We start from the raw sequence: 20,658 nt of genomic DNA, 5'->3' as shown, positions 1-20,658 counted from the left end.
AAGAGCATCAGTGCAGGGCAGTTCCCACCGGAGACACTCTCACATGCTTCTGTCCCTTCATATTAGCAGCGGGAGCTGCCACCCTCGGAGAACAGCCCCATTTCTCTCCCAAAAGGACTGTGGTGGAGCTGGGTGGGCTGGGCACCTACCTCTGCCCGGGCAGGCACAGAGAAATGCGGGGGCACGCTGAGCTCAGGCACTTTGCAATCGACGTCAAACACCACGGGGATGGCCAGCGGGTTGTCCACCCTGATGGCAGAAGACACGCTCTGCCGCACAGCAGCGCTCACTTCGACGGTGCCGACGGGTCCCGGAGCCGTGGCCTTGAAAGTGATCATGTAAAACAAGTACTCCTCGGTCACCTCGTTGAGGAATGTCACCTGGGTTGGAGAAAAAAAGGGAAATGCTGGTCGTTTGGCAGATAAACCCCTCCCCAGCTGTGCTAGGTCGGCCTGCAGAGCCCTGCAGCTCAGCACCCTGCCTCCACAACAGCCACAGCAGCCACCTAGGAGGAGCACGAGGCATTTCCACGTTGTGTTCTCCAACTGCTCCCCCCTCACAAACATCCTGACCCACCAGTGCTACGCAGCCCTCGAGGGGACTCGCACTGAGAGCGACAGTGCAAGGTGGAGGTGCCTGCTGTTTGGTGGGACCCAGGACCTACAGCCCCGTGTTTGGCACTTGGAGGTGTGAAAACAGGCACGGGGCTTCTCAGGGAGCAAAGAGCCCCTCGAAAGACCCCAAAGAGCCCCTCGAAGGATTCTGCAGCCTGGTGTCTGCGTTTACCATCGTGCTAAAGATGCCCTCCTTGTAGGAGAGGAAGGAGAGCTTGTAGTCCTTCTTGTCGGAGCCAGGCACGTCGATGTACTCCAGCCCACGCAGCACGGAGCCGCTCTCCAGGTTCTCTGGTTTGAGGATGTCCATCACCACGAGGAACCTGGGGAGGAGGAGGAGGTGAGGAAGGTCAGTGGGAAGGACTCCTGTAGGATATGGGGGAATGCCACAGCCCCTCTCCTCCTCCCTGCACCAAGCAGAGGGAGCCAGCACCCTAAAAGAGCCCCGCAGGATGGGTCTGAACACGGCACTGCGACCCCAGGCACCCACGGCCACGAGTGGCCAAGGAAAAGCTTGCTGGAAGGAGCTCCCAGGCGCTGCAGGGACTGCTGATGGGATGAGGCTTCGGGGCACGACTCACCTCTGGGGTCTGCTCAGCCAGTTGTGGACGGGGATGAGCTCGGTGTAGGAGGTCCTGCACGGTACCTCCCGAACGATGGTCCCCGAACACTTGGGGCCCTCAGCGGTCCCCTGCAGGAGGTAGTGCAAACCTGTCCCGTCTGGCAAGGGGAAGAAGATGGAGCCCTAGAAATAAAGAACGGGATGGGGTGAGCTCTTTTGCTTTCTGGCCAGAACAGCTACTGGCTCTCAAGCACCCCCAGACCGTTTGCAGGTCCCTGTGACTCGAGCAGCGCCGAGTGATGCAGGCAGTGGAGCTGTGACCACAGGTGGAGGTGGTGTCACTGTCCCCGCTCAGGCTGGCACAAGCACAGGGCATTGCTAAGCTTGACTACCCTTGATCTAAGGGCTTGTCTCTCAAACAGCGCCCATGGAAATGGAAGGGAAAAATCACCCCTCTCTGTTCAGCCTGGGCCCCTTAGGAAAGGCTCCTTCCAAAGCTCCCACATCGCTGAAGGTGATGTCAAGAGAGGCCCTGGGCACGATCCCACCCGACAGCCTGCTCTCAGACCAGCAGCACAGCTTTGCCCCCTTGTTGCAAACATCTTTGAGAACATCTCATCCAACCTTCTGCCCAAAGCAGGGGGAGCTCTGGGGGTCATGCTACAAGGGTCAGCATGCTAACCCGTCACATACCTGGTGCTTCTGTTTGTCGGAGCTCATGGTTAGGGGGTTGTAGGTGATCTTGTAGGGCTTGTTTTGCTCATTGGCCTCCAGGTGGAAAAATTCAGGCCCTTTCCAGTGTTCGCCCTCAATGATGGGCTTCACGGTGCAGGCCTCGTTGCTCGGGTTGGACAGGAGGACGGTCTGGCTGTGCGTCTCGCGCACGTCACATGCAAACATCAGCGTCTGCAACAGAGGAGCACAGAGGGGGCCTGGCTGTCCAGTGGGATCCTTTCACTGCCACGGGGCTGGCACCTGCTCACCAGCTGGCAGAGGGGGCAAAGGAAGAGGCAGAAGCCTGGAGTTGGGGTGGGAGCCGTGGGGCAGGCAGTGTGGGCTATCTGCCCCAGCTGGAAGGGGGTCCTGCACTGTCTGGGGGACTGGGAGAGCTGTAAAGGACTCAGAACGGATCTATACCAGGCTCTGGAGCACAGCAAGAAGCATTTTAGGAAAAGTTATATACAAAACATCCATTCAGGCCACAGGCTTTGGGGTCAATCAAGCTGCTTGTTCTCAGAAGAAGGGAGAGGAACGAGTCTTTTGCATGCTGGTGATGGGGCTGCAGCTTCCCAAGGAGGGGAGAAAGAAACGGGGAGCAGGTGAGGGGCCTCCAGTCCCCGTCCTGGCCCTGCTGCTGTTACCTCTTTGCTCACGGGGGCCTCCAGGCAGCACCCCGCCAGCGTAAGCCGCAGTGGCTCACTGCCCTGGATGGAGCACTGCAGCCCCTCGTACTGGATGGCCAGGCTCGGCTTCAAGGGGTGGAAGCTGACGATGAAGGGGACGTCCATTCCTGGGGAGATGTACCCCTTCGTGGGGCTGATGGAGAAATCGGGCTTGAAGCTCTTGACGTCCCACCTAAACCTTGCCAAGGAAAGCACAAAGACAGAAGGAAGGATTAGCGACGGGGAGGCTGAGGATGCCACGTGCTGCTCCAAACCTCCTGCGGGCTTCTCCGCAGGATCTCAGGCATGGCAAGGCTTCAAGCTGAGCAGGACTCAGCTTGCACCCGTCTATAAAAGACGTGGGTGTATCCCTGCTGCACAATCTCGGCTCTAGTGGGACAAAAAGCAGAGGAGAGCTGTCTGGGCATGCTACAGCACCACCCAACCCTCGCCCAAGCTCCCAGCGCTCAGACGGAGCAGGGGGTTGCCTTACTTGACTCCTATGTCGCCCGTGTTCTGCATGACGATGCGCTGCGACGCCTGGCTCTGCTGCAGCACCGCTCCAAAATTGAGGTGCTCCTGGTCCAGGCTGACGTGGATGCCCTGGCAGGAGCCCCGCACCATGAAGAGGGAGAGCGCCAGCCCCTTGCTCTCCAGCATCACTTCCCCAGCGAACGGCTGGATGCGGCGCTTTGGGGAGAAAACCACCTCCACTTTGCAGGTGTCTCCTTTGGGCTTCAGATTCAGTTCGCCGGTGGGGTGCAAGCAGAGAACCTGCGCAAAGAAAACGGGTGGAAACTGCTTCATCTGGCAACCGAGCTGCGAGTCCTTCATCATGAGAGTCAGAGCAAAGCCCTCCCTCCAGTCCTGCTTTCCAAAGCCATTCTGTGCAAACCTCAAGAGAGCTGTAACTCTCGGTCATCAAAGACTGGTTTGCCTCCTTTACCTTCCCATATCTGAAATACACGGCCACATCCAAACATGGGTGTTTGAACCAAGCTAGAGGAATCGTGCCCGCTTCTCACTGCTGGCTGCTAGGGGAGCTGTGACACCTCACATCGCAGGTATCTACTGATTGAGCACCCTCAGGAGGCAGGGCAGGGCAGCACACAGGCAGCCAACACAACTGCAATTAATGCTAGCTCCCACCTGGAGCAGCCTTACCCCGTGTTCTTGCAGCTCTGGCTCAGAGGATTTGAAGCTGAGCTTGAAAGTGAGCGGGGCGAGACTGTTGTTTGCTATGGTGACAGTCTTCTTCACCGTCTGCCCGATGGAGAGGGCTCCCAGCTTCACCACCTTGCCTTGTGGTTCCACGACATCAACCTGGGGCAGGAGGGATTAGTATGAAGCAAAAGGCAAGGAGGAGGAAAGGTTTTCTATCCCCTCATGGCAGAAAACCAGAAGAGGGCAAGGGAAGAGGGGTGGGGAAGTGAGAGAGCCATGCTGGCGGGCTGTAACTTGAGTTTTAGGATTTGGATGTCATCCCACCTTCATTTCCGTGCCCCTTCCTTGGATCTCCACAGTCTGGTGGTAAAGGCCATTGATTTCAAAACGGATGAGCTCCTGGTAAGATGCAACCTCTCTGGGGTAGAAAGTGACGGGCACCTCCACGGCCCCTCCCGGGAGAAGGATGCACGTTGGGCACCCCACCTCCAGGTACGCGGTGCCTTCGAACAGGCAGCTCAGGCTGGCAGAAAGCACAGGGAGAAGCAGAGGTGTCACAAGGCTGCATGTGCTCCACGGGAGACATCGGGGCTGCTCAAGGCTCTCCCATCTCCTCTCTCTGCATCCTAAGGCCAGGAGGGCCCGGATGGTCCTTCCCGGGGTGCGTTATCCTGGCACGAGGTCCCTGCTGTTGTGGCTTCCCTGGGACACCTCAGCCAGGCTTTTTGTCAGACCCCAGGAGCTCAGAGCAGAGCGGTGCAGCCTGCTCAGCCTGCCTGTGACACCAGACTCTGTCTCCTCATGCAGCCCGACCCCTGTTTGGCCAACAGCCCTGCTTGCTGCAAGGACGTGGAGCCAGGACACACCAAGCAAGGGCTGAAGGAGCGCGTGAAGCCCTACCTGACATCCCTGTCTGCTTTGTTCGTGATGACGAGGGTCTGCTGGGCAGGTGGCATCCCAGCCTGGTAGACAAAGCAGGCTCCAAAGTTGAGTCTGGTGGCAGAGAAGTGGACGGCGGGCACTACCACGGTGGCCAGGAACATGCAGGTAAACGTGGGACCCTGGCTGATCTGGGGGGCAGGGAGACAGCGTGAGCCAGCTGAAGGGGTGGGAACTGCAACCACAAACAGCAGAGGTGGCTGAGGAGGGGCATGGGGGACAATAAGGAAAACCAGGTGCCGAAGGACAGCAGAAGGTGGCCTGGGAGGGGAAGGTTTTTGGGAGTCATGGCTCCTGCTGGTGCATGGGGAAGGCGAAGGTCCCGTACCAAACGTGGGTGCCTCACCTGCAGCGTCAGCTCCACGTCCTTTAAAGAGCACATTTTCAGCGGGTGGAAGACCAGCTGGGTCTCCACTTTGCTCTCAGCCTGCACGTTGCCTGTCTGAGGGACAAGGGTGAGGTGCTGCACCCGGGCTGCAGGGCCGCTCAGCTCCCACGAGAAGCTGAAGCCGAATTTTCCGCTATTGTGGATGCTGAAGATGCACTTGGTGCTCTCGTTCAGCTGCACCTGCAGGGAGACAGAGGCGAGGACACGTGGGGCACCAGCTGACAGCACGGGCTCCTTCCTCGTGTGCTCCTGGGGCCCTCCTGGGGCTGAGGACCGCTGTCAAGGCTCAGCCTTGCTCTCTTGAGACCAGCTTAAAAACCTAAACAAAGATAACCAAGCCCTGCTCACCTCCTCGAAATCAATGATGTTGATGTCCTGCGTGCTGAGCTCGGTGCTGCGGCCGTCGCCATGCTCACACCTGACGGACACGCTCGTGCTGTAGCCACTGGCCTTGATATTCAGGCAGAGGGGCTCCGTCTTCTTCTTGACATCACACTTGAGGTTGAAGACCACCTCTCCTTCCAGTGTGGGTGTGAAGGAGACTGTAATGGGAAGCCTGGGGAGAGGAGACCCTTTTTTCTGCTCTGTTCACTACCTCTGACATCTTTTTTGGCCCTGTGCTGCCTGGTTCATGGGAGAGCAGTAACTGCTGCAGGGTGCTCTCTTATCACACAGCCGGTGCCAGGTCACAGCTCAGCATCTTTTAAGCCACAGCAAAGCCACCCAGAGCTCACATTCTCTCCAGGCACTGGGGCAGGCTGTGAGTGGGCACAGGGACATCTGCGGTGGGTCAGCAGTGTGCTGGTGGCCTGTGGCACTGCTTGCACAGCCCCTGGCTCAGGGTGAAGCCCCAGAACGTGCTTTTGCCATCAAAAATAAAAGATCCAAGCTCACACTTCTCTAGGAAAGGAGCCTGGAAGTCCAGCGAAACCCAGACACAGCCACCAGACAGAGAAACGTGCTGACCCGTGGTGTCCCCAGGGGGAAGGACTGAAACAAGCTGGACGTGTGCTATTGCTGCGAGTCATCTTGTGACTACAGAGGGGAGAAAGCCTCAAAAGCAAGGTGAGCGTGCAACATTTGGCAGGTGGGAGAGGGAACCTGGCGGGGATGCTGCTGCGTTACCTTGAAAGGGGAGCGATGGAGCCTTCCAGGGGCTCTATGTTCACGGAGGTGTTGCATCCCTCTGAGAAGAGAGAGCTTTCTCTGAAGGCAAAGCTGAAGGCTTCCTTCTCGCTGTTGATCATATAGATGGTCTGGTGAACCTTGTGCCCTGGGGAAGGGACGGAGCAGCTGCTGCAAACCCTTTGGCAGCTGGGCCACTGCTGCACACTGTGCTCCTGGCCAAGGTGGTCGCAGGTTTCTGACCCCCTGGGCTCCACGGCATCACCCCCAAATCCTCTCTTAGAAGCCCCAGCCATGCACTATGCCCCAAACACCCACGTTTTCCTCCCTTCCCCTTCCTCTCCCTCATACATTCATGTCCAGGAGCTGGCTGATCTGTTCACACCAGTGCCTGATCCCATTTCCAGCTTCCTTTTTGGAGCTGCTGGAGCAGGAGGACTGGAGCAGCGCACATCTGAGTGCATTAAGGTACAACCATGGTGCTCACCGACTAACAGCAAGTGGAAGTTCAGGTGGGACCTGTCCAGAGTCACCAGCGGGTCGGTGGTGTTGCCCACCAGCAGAAACGGGACCGAAACGCTCTGCTCGGGGATCATAAAGACCCAGAATGACTCTGTGATGTCCAGATGCCGGGGGATGAATTCAAACTTCATCTGGGGAGAAAGAGGCAAATGAAGGGAAGTTGGCAGGGGTAAGAGAAGAGGGATGCATGCTGCACCATAGAGAAACCCCAGAAAGCTCCACCTCATGCACTGCCAACTAAGAAAGAGGCCACTTACAGCCTAAAGGCATGGCAGGTGGGGTACAGAGTGACAACAGGTTCATCTCCCAGCTTATTTGTGCTGTATTCAAAGGTTGCCTCATGGTTGTGGCTAAAGCAAGCTCACAGTGAGGTGGGACATCCCGAGAGTGCAGACACAGCTGGTGCCAAATTGGTGCGCATGTGTGCCGGACCCACCTTCTTCTCTTTCTGCACCCACCTCTGTTTTCTTCCCCGGCTGGATCTGCCCTCTCTCCGTGAGGCAGAAGAAAGCTGTCTGTCCTGGTGGAGCTGCAGGGTCTTGGCAAGTCCATTGGAAGGAGTAGGCGGAACTGGTTGGGTTCATAACCATGAAGGTCCTGGGCACACAAAGTGAAAAAGACTATGAAGGTGGCTTTGGGAGGTCAATAATTCCATCCTGCAGCAGATGTCAGGCACCGCCAGTCCTGGATGATATCCAGTGGTTGGGTACAGGTGGATGACGCTGGCACCATGAACGTTGCGCCTGCTTTTTGGGAGCCCTGTTTGTCTCCCAGGCAGACATAACAACAGCCATTGAGAAAGAAATTAGCAAGGGCATAGGCAGACTTCTGCACATTAAAAAGGTAAAATCAAGTTCAGCAAGACTCCTTTGGAAGGTGATAGTGTCTGTACTAGTTGCAGCCTTTGCTGACCCCGTTGACTGGTGCCTCAAAAAAGCAAAAATGTCCCAAGGATGCTCTTCAAAGGGACAAAGGTTGTATGGCCACGTAACACAGGCTATATGTGGTCCTCCCAGACCAACCCACACCAACTGAGGAGGCATTACCAGCTGTGATATTGAAGAAAAGGGCAAAGAGAACAAAAAATTGGCCATGTGGTCTTGGCCAGGACCAGCTTGTTCCAGCCACATGTCAGCAGGTCACAGACGTGGTGCAGATGTGCCATGGGGTTTGGAAGAGGAGCTGGAGAGGTCTCTGGTTGACCAAGAGACCATCAACAGGGGCAGCCATGCCCACACCTACCTGCTGTTCCTGCTACACACACCAATTGCTGCAAACTCCACCACCCTCGTGTTGAGACCCAGCGTTGTCCCCTTCGGGTTCTGCAGCTCGGGGCTGCGCCTTTCTGCGGTGATGTAGTCGGAGTCTTCCAGCTCGAAGTGGCAAAATGGCATCTGGCTTCTCCCCTTCACGATCACTTCTGGGCCCTTTTGATTCGGCTTCAGGTTGGGAATACTGGGAAAAAAGGGGCTGGTATTATTATTTCCATGCTGCTGGCTGCTTGTGCTGCATCCTCTCTCAGTGCAAGCATTGTCAAACAGAACTGCAAAGCTGACACGGCAGAAACACGAACATAGGTGTGCCTAGAGCAGCACACAAGTTTCTGCATGGAGAAGGAGGTCCTGTTTGTCTGATAAAGAAACACAGCTAGGGGTTAGCTGGCCCCTGGACAGCCTTTCTGGATCTCTCATTCCAGATTTCACAATCCTTCAGGAGCTTAAAAATAAACTGTCATTTCCCAGTGTCTCCATATCTGCTTTTACAAGGCCAGGCAGTCATCTTTGCTTGGTCCTGAGTGCTCGTTGTTTCTGCAGACTCTAGGGCTTGCTGTCCCCAGCTCTGCATTCCCACCCCCAAGTCAGAGGCAATACCATGACTCAGGGTAGCCTGAGTTAACAAGTTAGCGATCCTGGATGCTTCCTACCTGCAGAGCATGCGGCTCTCAAAGTCCCCCACGTACACCGGGGTGAACTTCATCTGGAAGGGCTGCTCCTGGCCGGCAGGGATGGTGCCACTGCGGGGCTCAACAGAGAAGAGCGAGGTGGCACAGACGGTGCTCGGGGGCGAGCTCAGGGAGGACGAGTCGTGCCCCAGAGAGCAGCCCCGCTGGCTGGGCTGGAGCTTCTGGGAGACACCAGAAGCACAGGAGACGAAATGCCCTGCGGGGAGGAAGAGGTTAGCAGGACATCTTCTTCCAAGAAGGAATCTGGTGCTCCTCCTGCTGCAAGTGGATGGGAGGAGAGACGGGATGCTCTTGGCATGTCCCTAAGGCCATGCTTTCAGCAGGTCTCCCATCGAGGAACAGAGTGGTCAAGGTCATCTTGCTTCTGTGCTACTGCTGGCCAAGTTGTAATCCTGGAAAGTCTCAGGGATAGGTGTGAAAGTCAGGACAGACAGCAGGGAGATTTGGGGACAGGAGAGGACAAATAGAGTGAAAAGGCCCAGCAGAACCAGAGAACTGCTTAGATCAAAACGCAACACTGAACATCACTCCACAGACATGATTCCAGCCTTGGATGAAGGCTATGTCTCTGGTAGCAAATTAAATGAGCCCAGGACTGAAGCCAGCTGCTTCACTCCGTGTTGTTAAACTCTCTCCATCTCCAGAATGGAGTTACTAGATGCAGACTTCTCCCGCAGAATGGTTTCTGGCCAGCGCTTGCTCTCAAAATATTTCCAGGAACTACTGTGAGAATTGGCCTGGGTCAAACCTGTGCCAGCTAGCTGTAGAGATCAGTGTGTTATAGCACCTAGGAAAATGTCTGAGTGCTATTTCATGTCAGACAGCCTCATCTCTTAGGGACAGCATTAAGTCCAGTTTAAATTAGTGACTAAAACACACCGGGCAGACCCAGCTGCCACGCAGAGCCAGTGCCTTACCTTTCAGGGTGGTGAGGAGCAGCTCCCCAGCTCGGCTCGCTGCCCTTTCATCCCCCACGTCCTCCATCCAGGTGTATTCCAGGGCCACATTCCCTGTGTTGGACAGCTGGAAACTGGAAAGCAAGAGGGAAAACAAAACAAAACAAAACATAAATATGAACCAAGTAGAGAAGTAACACTGCCAGGTGGGCTCCTGGCACCCTTCTTTGTGCTGAGCAGTGTGTTCTTCCCCAGCCTTGCCTCCATTGCTATCCTGGGCTGCCAGGGACAAAGTAATTGCAAGTTTAGAATTTAGAGGAAGGTGCAGACACGGTGCCTGGGAGACTTAACCCAAGGGGTTTATTCCAGCCTCGTATCTCAAGTTGGCATCATTTTGACAGCAAACTTGTCCTTGAGCAAGTGAGGACTGGCAACACGCAAGGAGAGCAAAACCATGGTTGCTCCCAGCAGAAAAGCCCAGCAGAATTGCACCTCCCCAGCACCGCAGCCAGGAGCATCCCCCTCCAGGTCTCAGCAGCCTGATGGAAATTGGAAGAGGTTTATGAAATGGCTGTGCAATGAGCGTGTCAGGGGCTGGTGGCATGGGAGCACGAGTAGAAAGAAAAGCAGCAGCCACTGGAGCCCACCACGGCTCTGGGGAAGCAGGCACTGGCTGCGTGGTGCTGTGCCAGCCCTGGGCAAAGGCTGCTCCCTGCCTGGCCTCCACCACTCACGTGAACGTCCTCGTCTGGAAGAGCAAGGTCTCCTTGAACTGAATCGCATCCGTATCCAGCTTGAAGTCGGCGTAATCGACGACAGCGCTGAGGAGAAGCTCCACCTCGCGGCTGCTCCTCTCCAGGAGGCTGTGTGCTGGTTCTGGGTCTGTCTCAATCACCTCCAAAGAGGACAGGGAGGAATCACTGAGCAGGGCCCAGAAAGCCAGGCTGAGCTTGGAGCCTTTGGGCCTCCAAAATCAACCACGATTAGGGGTTAGGAAGGACCGTTCCCATTTATTTCCCTGGAAGGAGGGCAAAATCTGTCCCTGCTGCTAATCACTAAGGTGTTTGTTCCTCCATGCTGCTCGAAGCAGTCACCACCATGACTGTGAGCACACCGGTGGGGATGATGACCAGCTATCAGTCCCCATATTCTGATTCTGTAGAACGACCTTTTTCCTGGCACCCTACAAATCTGTCAGGTCTCTAAATTGGGATTAAGCTCCCCAGTGGAGCTCCGTGGATGGAGAAACCCAATAATGAACAAATCTAGAAAGTGCTTTCCAAATGTCACCTGTGGGACAACAGCTGCCAGGCATCCTGGGATGGGAATGAATTTACTAGGGAAATCTCTGGCTACTGATGGTAGAAGGTTGGAGGAAAAAAAATGGTTTGGGGGTCTTACAATGGCTCAGAAACCAAAGAAGAGACGCTCAAGAGTGCTTCATCACTAATTATAGGAAAGCAAGAGCTTCCAGAGACTATACTCTGGACTCCCATATGGCTGCCCCATGCTGCTGGGGCTGCTCCATTATGAGAAAGCCCACATGATATAGAGACCACAACAGAAATCTCAGCAGCATAAACAGAGCTCACCCAAAATGTGCCCGTGGGCTAGCCAGTGTGCACAGATGAGAGTGTCACTCTCCACTTCAAAACAAGAGCTAGAGCACAGTGGGGTTAACTCTCCATTGGCACAAAAGGCACTGAATCAGATGAAGAGTTATTAACACCCTAAAATGTGTTCTAAAAATAAAATGTTCTAAATAAAATGTTCTAAAAATAAAATAACACGGGCTGCGACACTTCTGAGACCAACATTTGCAAGTGACTAAAACACCTCTCACCGACAGACTTCCCCATCTCGTGTGAGCATAACAGGTCGCAGCGAATCCATCTCTCCCCAAAAACACACCGCTGGTTAAAACTCACAGGTGGCTCACATTTCAGGAGGAAGCAGGAACTGCTAAGCCAGCAGGTGGTGGCCTGCTGCCGTGGGCACCTAGTTTTGTGGAAGCTGGGGGAGCTTTTGCTGTCGTGCTCCTTACCTTCTTCTTGACAGGCCACGTGGCTGCCTGGCCCCTCGTGGTGTCCACCCACTTGACGGTGCGCAGGCGGTCGTCCCAGTCGGTGACCTGCTCCGGTGGCAGCTGGAAGGCGATCCTGGCCACCTTGCACCTCACAGGCTGCCTTCTGAAGGTGACTGCCACGTCTGATTTCAAGGTCACTGTGATGTCCTTGGTGCAGCCAGCATGGAGGTGTCCCACCTACAGCAGAGAGCCAACCAAACTGGAATCAGCCACAAGGGCAGGACCGGCAGCGAGGACACCACCTCCCATAGCAGGGAGCCTTTTTGGTGGGGTGGAGAGCCCTGCCCGAACAAAGCTCCGTGTCTGGCAGAGTCAGCATCTGCCGGGGGGCACTGAAACGTGGCACCAGTACGTGGAAAGTCACTGGTGGATCCCAGGAGATATCTGGCAGTGTTTGGGTAATGGGAAAGGCAGAACTGCCTGAGCTCACCTGGGGGGAGAAGTGAAACGGGGGGCCTGCCGGCCACTCGAACCGCATCGCCTCCGCCCGGCTGCGGTTGGTGATGGTGAAGGTGGCCTGGTAGGGCTTCCCAATGTGACAGTCCCCGAACTGGATGTGATCTGCTCTGACAGCTGTTAAGAAGCACAAGGGATGTCAGCGGGCAGCGGGTCCATCCACCCCCAGAACATGCACGTCCAACTCTTTTCCTCGCTCCAAGCCCTCTTGCCTCTGGGAGATGCACTTCCCTGCTCTACCCCCGTCCCTCAGAGATGCACCCTGACACGTCCCTGAACGTGGTGCAGAGGGATGTGCATTGCAGCAAGCCCATGGCAGGCACGCTCACAGACCACCAGGCCTGGTGGGTGACATGGGATGTCCTGGCGGAGAGGATATGGGATCATACATGGCCTTCATCCCCACAGGACACCACGTGCCAATAGACCTCTTGTGGCCCTCGTGTTCCCACGTGTGGCTGCTGTGCAGGCTACAGAAGGCAACAGGATCTGTCCACTAAGGCTATGCCACACCACACTGGCTCGGGGTGAACAGAAACGTGTACTTTCCTATCCTTTATTCCCTCTTGGCAGCCTCTCTTCTCTTACCTTCAATTGTGTCCTCCTCCAGATCGCCCTCAGAGCTCTCCTCAGAGCTCTCCTCAGCGCTGTCTGCCACGAGTCCGTGGATGTTGTCTATCGTGAAGTCATCCTCGTAGCCTTCACCCACCAGCTGAATGTTGGTCTCTTCGTAGGGGTTGTCCACCACGGACAGGTGGATCTTCCCTTCCACGCGCTGGGGCAGGCTGGGTTTGAAAAGCACGTCGAACTCTGCTGATTCCCCACGGTGCAGGACCAGGGAAGCGGTGTGGGGCTTCGACCCTGACGAGTGAAGTGAGAGACAGGGACACAGCTGCACAGAGGAAACACCTCCAGAGGGTATAAGAGGAATAAGTGGCTGCAACCCAGCTGTCTCTAAGCACAGGTTCTCCCCCCAGAGGCTCACAAGACTATGATGACACCATGAATATCCTGAAGTGTCTTAACTTCTTAACACCTGGCTCTCAAACTGCCTCCAGCCAGCTCCTGCCATACCTAAGGTGAGTCAAATAGTGTTTTCGGCTTCTGGTGGCTGCCTGTGGGATCAAGGACTGCCTTCGTTCAGGCTGGTAGCTCCCCACACACAGCAAAGACCTCAGATGGTCCATTGAAGTGCTGATAGTTCCCCAGGGCTTTCCCACAGCTTGACCCACCATGCCCAGAAGAGCAGAAAAAATTCCTACAGCTCGCTGGGAAGAAATTCTGGAGCAGCACCATCTGTGGTGCAAAGTCCACGTGAAAAGCTAGGGGTAGAGAGAGCCCCAGGAAAGAAACTGTCTCTAATACCTGCTGCTTGGCCAAACCATAAGCGGGGCACAGCCTTCCCTGTGTGGATGACCACACTCCAAGGTTAATGCATTTACCTTCTCCAGCAGAGTCATACCTGCAGCCTGGTAGATGCACTGCGTGGTTGGCCTGGCTCTCAGGAAGAAAACTCCCCCTTCGTCCAACAGATCTATCATCACCTGAGAAAAGGGAACACAGCATGACTGCATCTGTGAGGGTACAGGAGTGCCCGTGGACCACCACCGAGCTGCTGCTGGTCCACCACTGGGAACCCAGCACGCTGCTCTGCTTCACACACAACTCTTAGAGTGAAGTGGAAGTAAAATCAGACAGAAAAAGTGGTCAGAGGTGATGGAACGTAGTTAAAATATAAGTAAACAGGACAGAGTATTAAAAAGTAATGAGCAGAATGGAATTAAATGACAATTGAGTTTAATGAAAATGTAGTAAAACGTGGTCAGATAGAAAATAACATAACTAGGACACCACACATTGCCATTGAGAACCGAAACACGAGCAGGGAGGGGTGGGAAGGGGTCACGCAGGGTAGCAGCACATCCCAGCCGTGTTTTCTGGGGCGTCTCTCTCCTCCACGGGAGGAGGGCTTGTTCCCAGAGCAGAGGGTGCATTCCCCAAGCAGGTCCTCACCTGGACGGGTACGCCGCCGGCGTTATGAAGGACCAGAGGGAGCTTTTCGGAGTCACCCAGCAGCAGTTTCTTGAAGAGGAGCAGAGGGTTCCCTCCCTTACTGTGAAGGACCGGGCGCAGGACCGTGACCCGAGGCAGATTTCCCTCTCCACTGATATCAAACGTCAGGCTTTGGGCTTTAATTGCTGCAGGGCTGCAGGAGGGGCAGAGGAGAATTCATTGGTGGTGGCAATAACCCATTTTCCATTTGCCAGGCAATGAATGTGTGCCACCCACAGCCCCCCTTGTCCCTATTCCCTATCCTCCCATGTCCTGCTTTTACAAGGGCTGCAGTTGTTTTTTAATATGGAATACCATGACTTACCCTAGGTTAATCACATACAGCCATCTCCTTGGAACATAAACGAGGAGGAGATAACGTATGGTGGCTTCCTGGCACAGAAACCACTTCATCCAGCCCTTCGGCCTTGGAAAGCCCCAGCTCAGCAGCTGCACCTCCACTTTTTTCTGATTCACTAACTTCCAGTGGGCTACCTAACACTGAGCAGACTTCATAGCCAATAATACACGCTAAACTATGACTCTTATTCTTCTGCCCTGCTCTACCTAGTAGTCACTACATGTTCCAGTGCTAACTCTTCTTCCTAGGGCTACTACAAGCGCTAGGACTGATGACAGGTCCGCATCCTGCCAGAGGAGAAGCAGCTATCAGAGAGGTCCTCCCGTGAGCTCACAGGGTGCATTACCTTGTCTGGGCATCAAGTGAAGCTTCAAAAGTGCACTGGTAGCTCTGCATGGTTTGTGGAGTGAAAGTCACTGTGGCGAAGGCGTGGGAGCGGCTGGGCACGCACATTTGGACGGGGTCCACCTCAAAAACATCGCTGATGCGGCTGTTGGGCTGGGGGAAGCACACGGAGCAGAGTTAGGAGGAAACACCCTTCTGTGTGATGTAGTCTGATGCACGTCGTGGTGGCTGGGGACAGGACAAGATCCTTCTGTCTCAGGGGGTGACTCCGAAGTGGTGCTGGCCTTGGAGACGGAGCTGCCATAAAGCCCAGGAGGGCCAAAGCTTGCTCTGAGTGCTTCCACAAACAGAGGAATGAGCCAAAACCTTGCTTGAGACATGCTGAGTTCAAACCAGCTGCCACCTGGGGCTGCTGCTCTCCCCCATAGCTTCATCTGCACAGAGCTGGACTGGAATGAGTGAGGTGCACCTGGAGAACAAGGCAGGCTCCTACCTTAGAAGAACAACAATCACCTTGGCTTCTATTCCTTACCTTACCAGAGACGGGTCTGATGGAGAGGACCACGTTGCAGGGGACTTTGCCCACGTTGCGGATCTTGAAGCGAGCAGTGGCCCGGTGCCCAACCAGGACGTTGGTGAAGATGAACTTGTTCTCGTCTGTGATGAACACGCCCTTGTCCTGCACGGTCTGCAGGATCTGGCAGAGGTTGGTGTTGATGCAGATGCGGTGCTCCTCAAAGATGGACCCTACGTCGTCAGCCACAAACGCTGCGAGAAGAAAGGAGGGAGGGCTGAGATGGAGAAGGCTTCCTGCTGGGTTTAGCTGGACCTCGTTGGCCTCACAGAAGGCCCAGGCCACTACAAAACTCTGCCTGGAAGTCCAGGCACCCTCAGTCTTAAAGGGCATTGCTTCCTCTTTGCCCTTCCTTGTACCCCTCCCAGCCTCTCCCACCAGTGCACATGAAAACCCTCGGGGGTTGCAGCCCTTTCAAGAGGTCTGGGTGCTCAGCAGCAGCAGGTCTGGCCACGGGAACCTGGGGATGGGCGTACCTGGGAGGCAGGACTCGGCCAGCAGGGTATAGGGGATGCCCAGGGGGTTGTCCCTGGGGTCCCTGTCGCTGATATCGATGGAGAGGTGCTCCTCGCACGGCCCCAGCGGCTCCGCGTGGCAATCCACCGTGATTATCTGCTCGTCCCCAGGATGGATGGAGCCGAAGCCGGGGTACACCGTGAACATGCCCACGGTGAAGCGAGCCTGCAGAAAGAGTCCCGGGAGAGGCTGAGGGCTGGCAGCCCGGCCTTGGGTATCCCCAGCAAGGACTGTGCCTCCTGGCCTCCAGATGGGCCAAGAGCAAGAAGGGATGGTCCAAGGCCCAGGGGCAGCCCCAGGATGAGAGGGCAGGGAAGGGAGAGCCCCAAAGGGCTCCAGGTCTGAGCCTCTGCTGGTGGCTGGGAGGGGATGGAGATCCAAGCACCTGCACACACAAACCATGTCCCATCCCGCAGCCGTGAGCCCCGTCCCAGGTGCAGTCAAGCCCCCTGACCCTGCCACGTGCTGGGGGAGCAGGAGCCACCCACCTGCATGGAGGTGTTCGTCTCCTTCTGCAGGGACTGCTTGCTTTGCTTCGCAGAGGTTATTGCCTTGCCTGCGTTTTCATTCTCCTGGGAGTGGTTGGATTTCTTGTAATGGGCGCTGGGGGGAGAAAGCACAAAAACACCCACGGTGCTGAGCTCCCCCGGCCATCCTCCGAGGCCAGGGGCTGACCTTCCTCCCTATGAAGGAAAACCTTCCAGGTTCACATTCCTGATGGCTCCTCCTGCTGCCACAGGGCAGGGACAGACCACCCGTACCACCAGCTTTGTCCTATGCGTGGGGATGCTGAGGCATTTTGGGTTCCCTGCTCACAAAGGGACCAGGACCCAGTGCCCTGGTCACACCCCTTCCCTCAGCCCTGGCTGGGAAGGGGGCTGCAGCTCTTCCCTCACCTTTTCCTTGCCAGCCCAGACACATCCTGGTCCGCTCTGCAGACGAGGAACTTAAAGTCGAGGCTGCCTCTGTTCTCCAGCGTGATGGCGCAGGTTTTCTTGGTGCCGTTGACCAGGGCCCCGAAGTTGATGAGCGAGGCCGGGGTGATGCTGTACTTGCTGAACACAGCTTTGGCAGACACCCGCACGGGGATGATGGCGATGGCCTCCCCTCCATCGCGGAGGCTGGGCTCAATCACCTGCAGCCAGGGGAGGGGTTGGTAAGGCAGCAAGGCGACCAGCCCCGCTGTCCCCTAATGCCACCCCATGTCCCCTTCAACCTCCCCTATTTAAATCCAGCTGTTTCAATGCCTCCTCCAGAGCCAGATTTTCAGCTCTACTTAAGAAGCATCCCCAACAGCTTCTGGAAAACTGCTGTGTACATCTAAGAGAGGGTTTCCCAGCTAAACCTTTCCTTCCAGGGGACACACGTCCTGCTAACACCTGGGCAAGTGCCCCCCTGGCTTGGGCAGCTCACCTGGCACTTCAGGATGGGTTTGTCCTCGATGCTTATTTCTGCCTTGGGGTGGAAGAGCAGCTGGACCTGCACGGGGCGCTCAGAGACGGTCAGCACGCCTTTTGGTGGCTGGATAGAGAAGTGGGATGCCAAGTCTGGGATGCTGGTATCTGCATTTTCTATCTTGAAGCTGGGGAGAAAGGGAAGGAACAAAGACCTCTGTGGTTAGAGGTCCTGGGTGGCAGCAGCACAGCCAGCACCTCGCATGGGACCTTAAGGAAAAAAAATAATAAATGAAAGGGTCCAACTCTGCTTGGGAAATCCCAGATTTTGACACAGACTATAGACAAGAGTGCTGTAAGCTCACTTCAACACTGATTTTGGCGTTCCCTCCTTTAAAGACCTTCACAGAGAGAAATGAGTACACCCTCAAATGAAGGGAAACAATCTCATCAGTACGGGGAGCTTAAATTTCAGCCTCTTCTTTTGGTTCCAGCTGAGCCGTAAAGAACTGCTTGTGGCTGCATTCTCTGTTAAAATATTTGAGGTACGAGAGCCCGGATTTTGTGTTTACCCAAACTATGAGGAAGCCAGCATGGGAAAAGGTTCCAGCCATGGACAGGCTGGGACACAGAGCTGGGCAGAGGGTGGCACTGTGCACGGACAGAGCAGGCAGCCAGAGCTGCGACCCACCTGTATGCGATCTCGTACTTCCCTTTGTTCTTCAGGGTCAGTGCTTGCTTTGTATCATCCAGCACCTTAAGGACTCCAAAATCCACGTTGCCGTCTGTACCTGCAGTGTTCCCACAGAGAGAGGTAGGAGATGGTGAATATCTGAGCGCTGCTGGAGGCTGCACCAAGCGACAAGGTACATAAACAAAGTTCTCAGACATCACAAAATCCTCAGCAGGTTTCCCCATCCTGGGAGCTTTCCCCAGCTGCTCTGCTGCTCTTTCTCTTGCTTGGAGAGCACCTGCAGGAGTCAGCAGCTAACGAGCCTGGTTTCCATCTCTCTGCTTCCAAGCACAGATCCACCAACTCTATGTGCTACGCTGAGCCTTCAGGAGGTGCCAGCTGCCTGGCACCTGGACTATGTTGGTTTGGGTGCATCCACTGACCTTTAGAGATGGTGATGCTCAGAGCAACATCATAGGCCTCCGTGTGGATCTGGATATTTTCAATCTGAACAATCCCCAGGATGTTCTCTGCATCTGAAACCTGAGGCAGCAAGAAGCAAACCCTGCTCAGACAATTCTCCTCTATTCTTTCAGTAGGTGACAGAATGGTCCTTGTCTCTCCTGGCTGGCTCCACCACAGCCTCCCCTGCTTTGTGGGCTATCAGTCTCTTAAATCACCCAACATCCTCACCAAAAGGCAGCCATGGGGGACAAAATCCCAGGGTGAGAGTTTGCTGCCCTATGTTAAAAGCCACAGATCGACTTCAGGATGGGTGCTGAGAATGCACCAACGTTTAGACAACCAAATGACAGCATTCAGCCCTGCAGAGCAGCAAGGTGCTTGTGGCATGGGCTCAGGATGCTGCCCCGTGATCCAGGCTGACACCGCGTGGGGACAACACCCGGCTGTCTGGGATGGGGATGCTCAGGGAAGCATTGCAAATGCAGTTTGAGGCAGCAGGCGTCAGGGGCACAGCTTGTGTCTGCAGGTACATCTCTCCTTAACTCCACAATTTACTTGCTGTGGTGGTTTTACACTTGCTCGATGAAGCTCAGCTGCAAGAGCACCCTAATAGTCACCTGGTTTCCAAAAAGCCATCCTTCAGCAGGAGCCCCTTTCTGCTAAGCCCTGCCCACCCCAAAATCACAAGCAGAAGGAAGCTCAAGAAGCCTCCTCCTTTAGCCCTCTTTGCAGGGTACCCTCCACCCTCCCTGCACCGCCTCCATCCCTCAGGACCTCAGGTGAGCCTTGTCGGGGAGAGCAGGGTGCCCTCACCTCCAGCCGGATGGTCTTCTTCACGCTCAGCGCCTTGCTGGCCATGAAATGCAGGTACACCTCCAGCTCCGTGCAGGGCCCCACCACGCCTTCATCCTGCGACACCGAGAAGTCCTCGCCGAGGTTTTCCAGCCCGCTGAGCCTCCAGGCTGCGGGCAGCGGGTTGGAGTTTCGCAGCACCAGCTTCTTGCTGTCCCTCCTGCAGGGACACGGGGATGCTCAGCACCGGCGGCTGGGCGAGCATCATGACTGGAGGCAGCTTGGGGCAGCTCCAGGGGTGGGACCAGTTGGGTGTCTGCCCTATGTGACAAGCCTGAGAGGTGAGATCTGGGGACTGTGGAGCTCACAGCCACCACGGAATGTCCCAGCCAGCGAGGAATGGTGAGCTGGAGACTGGGAATTGCTGAGGGGAGGAGAGATGTCGGTCCAGCCCCATCCTAAGCAGGCACAAGGCCAGCCAGAGAGCCCAAACTGCTCTTGTCCCTGCCCTAGCAGATGGTCCCCAAGTGGCTAACCTGTGCAGCAGCAGCTTGTCGAAGTGCACTTGCTTGGGGCTGACCCCCAGCTCCACCCGCACCCCCTGGCAGCACAAGGGGAAGACCACCGGCTCCGGGTTCTCCTTAATGCAGCACACGAGTTTGTCTTCAATGAGGCCAGCTGACGTGGGGTACGCCCAAAGGCTCAGCTCCTAGCCCCCCAAAAAAGCAGAGAAGAGGGTTTGGTGAGCAGGAGGAGCAGCCCCCGGGTGCTGCCACCGCTGCCTGCCCGTCCCCTACCTGCTTCTCGTTGGGTTTCAGCGTCATGCTGGGAGGGTCCAAAAGGAACGTGTCTGCTTTGAGGTCGTGCTCAAAGAAGAAATGCACCTCTGCTTCCAAGGAGGTGGTGTTGAGGATGGTTATCTTCTCGCAGTTGCTGGGGTAGTTCTGTGCCTTGTACCTGCCCATGGAAGGGAAGGGAGAAGGCTGCAGCAGAGCTGCTGGGGTCATTGCTTTTACCACCCATTGAGGCCAGTGCTGTGTCCTGGCAGGAGGATGCTCTCTGCAGCCTCCCAGGATGACCCAACAAGCAGGCTAAGAAAAAGGAACACATTCAGGGGCACATTGCATGGTGGGCTCAGCCTTCTGGCACCTCCACGTCTGCGCCTTCACCTGGTGTCCCTGTCCTAGAAGCATGATGATGCACAAGACACTTAAAGAAAGAGCATTTTGCAAAATGTAAATTCAAGTGTTCCTGCAAAAATAAAAGCCAGTCAGGCACATGGCCCCTTCCCCACTGCTTTGGTAAGTTTCTTTCCCTGCAGGGTTTAAAAAATGCTTTTGCAAAGGGATTTTAAAAATAGTTTAGCTTTTCTCGTTCAGAAAAGCCATG

At 55.6% G+C, this 20,658-nt stretch overlaps 1 protein-coding gene across 1 annotated transcript in view; it reads right to left on the bottom strand.

The window, feature by feature from the left end:
* Positions 1–20,658, bottom strand: part of HYDIN (HYDIN axonemal central pair apparatus protein) — a 112,073-nt gene that overhangs the window by 1,480 nt on the left and 89,935 nt on the right. The window contains exons 50-83 of the mRNA XM_068693549.1: positions 20,067–20,226; positions 19,806–19,978; positions 19,291–19,489; positions 18,456–18,555; positions 18,031–18,130; positions 17,359–17,527; positions 16,842–17,080; positions 16,434–16,548; positions 15,906–16,110; positions 15,388–15,623; positions 14,857–15,008; positions 14,111–14,303; positions 13,560–13,641; positions 12,686–12,958; positions 12,072–12,214; positions 11,600–11,818; positions 10,290–10,450; positions 9,577–9,689; positions 8,621–8,855; positions 7,939–8,151; positions 7,155–7,293; positions 6,662–6,827; positions 6,175–6,322; positions 5,398–5,605; positions 5,008–5,229; positions 4,623–4,792; positions 4,047–4,245; positions 3,723–3,881; positions 3,052–3,332; positions 2,538–2,757; positions 1,870–2,082; positions 1,196–1,359; positions 787–937; positions 150–380 (exon numbers count right to left, since the gene is read on the bottom strand). Of these exons, the coding sequence (XP_068549650.1) occupies positions 150–380; positions 787–937; positions 1,196–1,359; positions 1,870–2,082; positions 2,538–2,757; positions 3,052–3,332; positions 3,723–3,881; positions 4,047–4,245; positions 4,623–4,792; positions 5,008–5,229; positions 5,398–5,605; positions 6,175–6,322; positions 6,662–6,827; positions 7,155–7,293; positions 7,939–8,151; positions 8,621–8,855; positions 9,577–9,689; positions 10,290–10,450; positions 11,600–11,818; positions 12,072–12,214; positions 12,686–12,958; positions 13,560–13,641; positions 14,111–14,303; positions 14,857–15,008; positions 15,388–15,623; positions 15,906–16,110; positions 16,434–16,548; positions 16,842–17,080; positions 17,359–17,527; positions 18,031–18,130; positions 18,456–18,555; positions 19,291–19,489; positions 19,806–19,978; positions 20,067–20,226 (6,151 nt within the window). The remainder of the gene's footprint in view (positions 1–149; positions 381–786; positions 938–1,195; positions 1,360–1,869; positions 2,083–2,537; positions 2,758–3,051; positions 3,333–3,722; positions 3,882–4,046; positions 4,246–4,622; positions 4,793–5,007; positions 5,230–5,397; positions 5,606–6,174; positions 6,323–6,661; positions 6,828–7,154; positions 7,294–7,938; positions 8,152–8,620; positions 8,856–9,576; positions 9,690–10,289; positions 10,451–11,599; positions 11,819–12,071; positions 12,215–12,685; positions 12,959–13,559; positions 13,642–14,110; positions 14,304–14,856; positions 15,009–15,387; positions 15,624–15,905; positions 16,111–16,433; positions 16,549–16,841; positions 17,081–17,358; positions 17,528–18,030; positions 18,131–18,455; positions 18,556–19,290; positions 19,490–19,805; positions 19,979–20,066; positions 20,227–20,658) is intronic.

Source organism: Anas acuta, chromosome 10, assembly GCF_963932015.1.
Source record: "Anas acuta chromosome 10, bAnaAcu1.1, whole genome shotgun sequence".
Taxonomy (NCBI): domain Eukaryota; kingdom Metazoa; phylum Chordata; class Aves; order Anseriformes; family Anatidae; genus Anas; species Anas acuta.
This window is presented reverse-complemented; position numbering and strand designations above follow the sequence as displayed.